General features: G+C 38.1%; 1 protein-coding gene across 3 annotated transcripts in view; it reads left to right on the top strand.

Moving 5' to 3' along the window:
- Nucleotides 1-331: 331 nt before the first annotated feature.
- LOC116463742 (death domain-containing protein 1-like) overlaps nucleotides 332-5,948 on the top strand; it is a 62,234-nt gene continuing 56,617 nt past the window's right edge. For 2 of the 3 annotated variants that reach the window (XM_032146993.1, XM_032754177.1), the window contains exon 1: nucleotides 586-602. In XM_032146993.1, the coding sequence (XP_032002884.1) occupies nucleotides 586-602 (17 nt within the window). Of the gene's footprint in view, nucleotides 603-2,546; nucleotides 3,163-5,948 lie in introns of all 3 variants that reach the window. The other variant, XM_032146992.1, reaches the window with a different exon arrangement.

Genomic DNA, 5,948 nt, shown 5'->3' with positions numbered 1-5,948 from the left:
AAACTTGAAAAGTATTTGGGACTTCCACAGTATATTGAATTTGTAAAACTTACACAGAGAGTTGGATCATGTGAGTTAACTCTACCCCAGTGATTAATGTATTCTGTACACAATAGCACCCATGGTACAGGAACGCCCCTTCTTTGGTCACCTAGTAACTTTTCACTAGTCAACACCAAACTGAATAAACCACTATGTTGTGAGAAAGTGCTGGGCTAGCTGACTTGGATCATCTCCTAGAGTTTAGGAGAAATAACCATCACCAGGTTTGAATTTGCAAAACCTTTAGGCTTTGCTGGCAGGAGAGAAAATACCACTTTTGGATCATAAAATGGATACGGAATACATGGGCTCAGGTAAACTGGGCCAAATATTGAAGCAGATTTGGAGACAAAACCAGATGCTAAAGCAGGCACTCTTGGGTGATGACCTTTGTGAGGGGGCTGGTGGAGCCACTTGGATGGCCACTGTGGTCTTTCTGGGTCAGGAACTCAGCAGGGCCCTTCACCAGCTGCTGGAGCACACCGCAGGCACCCTGCGTTCCACCTGCCAGCAGCTGCATGTGCTGCTTGACAAGGAGAATCAATGTGTCTCGAGAAAAGGCAAGTATTCTTTTTTTTTAGTTTATTCTTTCTCTAAGAAATATTGATTAGGGCAAGATCTGAGAGGGGCTATGAGTATACCAGATAGGCTAAGATAGAGTTTCTGTCCACAAGAGACTAACAATTTCAAAGGGGAAATAAGTTGAGACAAATGCACAATAATGTCAGGGACATTGGGGCCAGTCCCATTAGAAACACATCAATGAAGTGCTTTTGGACTTCAGAAGCAGTTTAAATCCCATCTGTAGGATGGGGAATTGAGAAGTTTGCTAGAAAAATGTAGTATTTAAGCTGAAGCTTAAAGAGTGAATTGGATTTATGCAGCAGGAAATAGAGAGTCGGTATTTTCAGTAGGATCCAAGACTAGAGACAGGAAAATACAGGCCTAGTTTGAGGCAGAGCTAGTAGTTTTTTTTTTTTATATCAGAATATAATATTCTATCACTAGGGTCATTTGAGCTTAGCCTTATTAATTGAAAAATTACTGGGAAGACTGGAGTGGGTTGGGATAGGGAATGGGATCCCCATGCACTGGGGCTGGAGAAGGATTCTTGGGAATAGGTCCAGTTATGGATGTGGGAAAGCACAGTAAGGCAGGAAGAATGTGGAATCTCAGGAATATAATCCTGGATAACAGCAGTTACTCCAGATAAGCATATAGGTGGCGTCATGAAATTCAGCTCTAAATAATACAGTATCAAGATAAGTGGGCAGGCTCCATCTATGACGGAATCCAGGGTTGATGATATTAAGAAATTCAATCTAAAGGGCAAATAGTGGGCATCAGGGAAATCTGTCCAAAGGCAGCATGACTGAGAAGCCATCAGCTGCAGCCCATGATGAGACCTTTAGCCCCTGGAGGGAGTGGAACATGGTCCTTGGCAACATAACAAGACAAATATATATTAAGAAAAAAACAAGGACTTGGCTACCAGAATAGGAGTTAAAAATAAAGACAAGTTCTCAGGTATAAGACAAAAACAAAACAAAAACAAATTGTCAGAACTGGATCCCAAAGAAAAGCCCTGACTGGTGAAGGGATGATTTGGTGATGGTTTTAAAAACACTAAGCTATGGGGCCTTAAATTACGTATTCTTTAGTTCAGAACTGAATTCTAAAGACTAGAGAGGTACTAAGCCTGCAAGAAGTCATCAGGTGACCTCAGTAGTGAGGAGAAGCAGGATGAACAAATAGGAGAGTAGGAAGAATGATGACAGAGTGAGAGATTATATCAGATTTGACTATGCTGAGAGTTTACTCCAGAGTGAGGAAGGTTGACCCGAGTTAGTAGGCTTTGAGTAGCCACTTCAGGTTCCAATCATAGAATTGGTATGATCAGAGTTATTCTTTGAAGGACTAATTCGAAAATTTCCAATGATCACAAATTCATCAGGAGGGATAGTATAAACCTAATCCAATTCTTATAGCAGTAAACTAGGCTCCAAAACACAGCATCTACATTGGCAGAAATAATGGAGGTATGGTGTTTCTGCCACCCAAGCCTCATCTGGAGTGTTCACCTAATTTCCAGCCCAGCATTTTAAATGGAGCATTGACAAACTATTGTACAACCAGTGTAAAGAAGAGTTCTCAAAATCATACCAAATGAAAAACAATTGAGGGAGATGTTGACTTCAGTTCTTATTGGGGGAGCAAGAGGTTATTACATTTGTCTTTAAATATTCAAAGTATCTTTATAAGCAAGAGGGATTAGATTTACTCTTTACTACCATGTTAAAAGTGGTTTGTTGTCAATCCTACAATTGTTAAAAGTGTGACAGTTGTACAATTACTTCTCCTTCAGGAGGTTGGCTTAAATGCCCACTAAAGGTCTTCGTACGTTTCTAAAATTATCTTGCCGTGTTTCATTAGATGTCAGTGCGGAAACATAATTTGGTTTAGTTTTGTATTTATTCTTTGTGTGTCTATGTATGTGTGTGTAGAATTCATTACTTTCATAGACTGCCTCATAAAAATAACTGAACATTTGGGGAGCACTGCTGCACTTCTAAAGAAAGAAGAAAAGGAGATGTGTAATTTATGCGGCATGCATGATGAATGTACTCCACAGCAGACAATGTCCTCCATTCAAGATACCAAAGCAGCAGACATTGCTGCAAGAGAGGAACTAAATGTCATAGAAACAGCTACTGTTTCTCCCACAAATGGAGAGGAAAGTCATTACACAAACCAGGTCCAGTTAGAAAAAAATAAAACACATATGAGTTCAGCATTAGTGGAAAAAGAAAACAATGCATCACTGAATGGACGTGTACTGGGACGAGAAGAGTCACAGAACAAAATGTTCCCAGATAATGCAGAAAATGAAGATGATAAACAAATGGAACACATGACTGTTGAGAACGTAAATGGCAACAGGGAAGAGATTCATGGCATAATTCAGACAACAGAGAGAGAAATTCAAGAGACTTCAGAAAGCCCAAGAGAAGAGATGATCTCATCCTCAATAATATGTGATATCTCCAAGAAATATATAAATAGTACTCTTCCCAATGATTCAGAGAATATAAAGCACAAGAATAACATAATGGAAAAGGTGTAAGTAAATGCAATGTGGGAAGTGCTTACGTATGCCTACTTATATGTGTGTTTCTATAGTTAGTACATGTCTTAGTTCATTCAGGCTGCTATAACAAAACATCATAAAGTGAGTAGCTTTTAAACAACAGATATTTATCTCTCACAGTTCTGAAGGCTTGGAAATCCAAGATCAAGGTGCTGGCAGATTTGGTGTCTGGTGAGGGCTTTCTGGTTCATAGAAGGTGCCTTCTTGCTGTGTCCTCACATGGTGGAAAAAGTGAACGAGCTCCCTTGGGCCTATTTTATAAAGACATTAATCTCATTCATGAGGGCTCCACCCTCATGACCTAATTATATCCCAAAAGGATCCACCTCCTAATACCATCACCTTGGGGGCCAGGATCTCAATGGGTGAATTTTGAGGAGACACAAACATTTAGACTATAGCAACATGCATAGTATTTATACATGAATAAAATTTCAATTTCATACCTCCCAAAGATATTGTAAATCAGTAATTCAGCTTAAATCACTCCTATAAAAATTTATATGGCCACTATTATTAATATCATTTGTTTCTTACAGCTTTAAGAAACAAACACATTACATTTTTTTAAAGAGGAAGGAATTGAGTAGATAGGAAAGTAGTTAAAATGAGCAATTATCCAGATCATGAAGACTTTGCAAATTACTACGATTTCAATTATAATAAGAAAAACTAGAAGTCTGTAGGGTGTTAGAAGATTTGGAGAGAATGTTTTGGCCTCAGATTCACCTTATTTATATTCTCAAGAAAATCATTATGAGTTTTAAACCTGTGTCTGTAGAACTCTAGGGATTTTATGGATGAGCTTTAGGAGGTACTTAAAATTCAATGTGTATGTTCAGACCTATTTCATTTCCTTGGATATGGTCTAGAACTGTCATCAGATTCTCTAGGAGACCATGACTTCAAAAAAGTGAGAAAGACCAATCTATTTTATAAATTCTGTCCTGTGTAAGGAGGTAATAACGCCCTATTTGTCCATATAAAATAAGATATTCACAGACCATATTTTCCCAGACAAATATAACACGCTTAGAAGTGAAAAAAATTATTTGTTTTGGGAATCAGACAAACTTAAATTGCACTTTCTGTTTTATTACATACTAATTCTGTGACCCTGGGCAACTTGCTTCATTTCTTAGCCTCATTTACTTGTTTGTAGAAATAATATATACATCCTGGGATTATTTGGTAAGGTCAAATGAGAAAGTCACTTAAACGACCTAACACGAGGCCACGTTTTCAGATATTCACACCAGTAAATGTTAGTCTATTCGTTTATTTTAGCTCCCAAAACTCTCACTTTCTTCACCTGCCACTCACTACCATTGTTCCATTACCCCCATCTCTGCTGTGATGTGCTGATGCTTTTTCAGGTGTATGACACCATTTTGAGGACTATGAGCTTAGGCAAGTCATTTTGCTCATCTTGACCTTAGTTATCTTGCCTATAAAATGAAGAGGTGGTTCTAATTTGGCTGTAATGTTTCTACAGATCAGAGTCTGATGAATTCTATGGTTCAGGATATTCAGTGCATGATAGATCTACATGATTTGTAAGAATTACTGCTCCAACAAAACAACTGCTAAAGTAGTCTATATGTGGTTACCTGTTTCACTTGAGAAAAACATTGAAGCTTCATATTCTCACATTCAGAAATGACTCAAAGCATCAGTTAATGAGTCATTGCCTGAACTACTCCCTCTAACACCTCCTTTAGGTGTTTCCTGGTTAGTGACTTCCTCTTTGCAGCACCCAAACCAATTGTGCCTGGCTTGTGTATTTGAGAAGTTGAGTACTCATTGCAATCCCTCGGCCTAGGAAGCCATTATGCCACATAAAAGATGTGTGTGATAAACAAAATCTCACTCAGAATCTGTCAATTTCCCCGTATAGCTTTCTGAAAGAAACCTATCTCTTCCTAGCTGCCCTGGTGTATATAAAAAGGGAAAATAAGGCTAGAATAAACCAATGTGATTACAGTCATTGGTTACTTAATGATGGGGACATGTTCACAGAAATGCACGGTTGGGTGATTTTGTCAATTGTGCAAACACTGCAGAATGTGCATACACAAATCTAGATGGTATAGCCTACTGCACACTTAGTCTATATGGTATAGCATATTGCTCCCAGGCCACAGACCTGTAAAGTACATTACTATACGGAATACTTTAGTCAGCTATAACACCGTGGTAAGTTTTTGTGTATTTAAACATATCTAAACATAGAAATGGTACCGCAATAATACAGTATTATAATTTTTAGGACCACTATTATATGTGCTGTCCATTGTTGACTGGTATGTCTTTATGTTCTACATACCTGTATTTTATTTTTAAAAGTTGTAATTAAAAAAATTTTCTTATTTTTTTATTTCAGTAGGTTTTATGGGAACAGGTAGTGTTTGGTTACATGAATAAGTTCTTTAGTGGTGATTTCTGAGATTTTGGTGCACCCATCACCTGAGCAGTGTACACTGTACCCTATGTGTAGTCTTTTATCCCTCACCCCCCTCCCACCCTTTCCTCAGAGTCCCCAAAGTCTATTGTATCATTTTTATGCCTTTGCATCCTCAGAGCTCAGTGCCACTTATAAGTGAGAAAACAAAATGTTTGTTTTTTCCATTTCCTGAGTAACTTCAGTTAGAATAATGTTCTCCAATTCCATCCAGGTTGCTGTGAATGCCATTATTTCATTCCACTTTATGGCTGAATAGTATTCCAGGGCATGCATATGTGTGTGTGTGTGTATACA

Source organism: Hylobates moloch, unplaced genomic scaffold (genome assembly GCF_009828535.3).
Source record: "Hylobates moloch isolate HMO894 unplaced genomic scaffold, HMol_V3 SCAFFOLD_56, whole genome shotgun sequence".
Taxonomy (NCBI): Eukaryota; Metazoa; Chordata; class Mammalia; order Primates; family Hylobatidae; genus Hylobates; species Hylobates moloch.
This window is presented reverse-complemented; position numbering and strand designations above follow the sequence as displayed.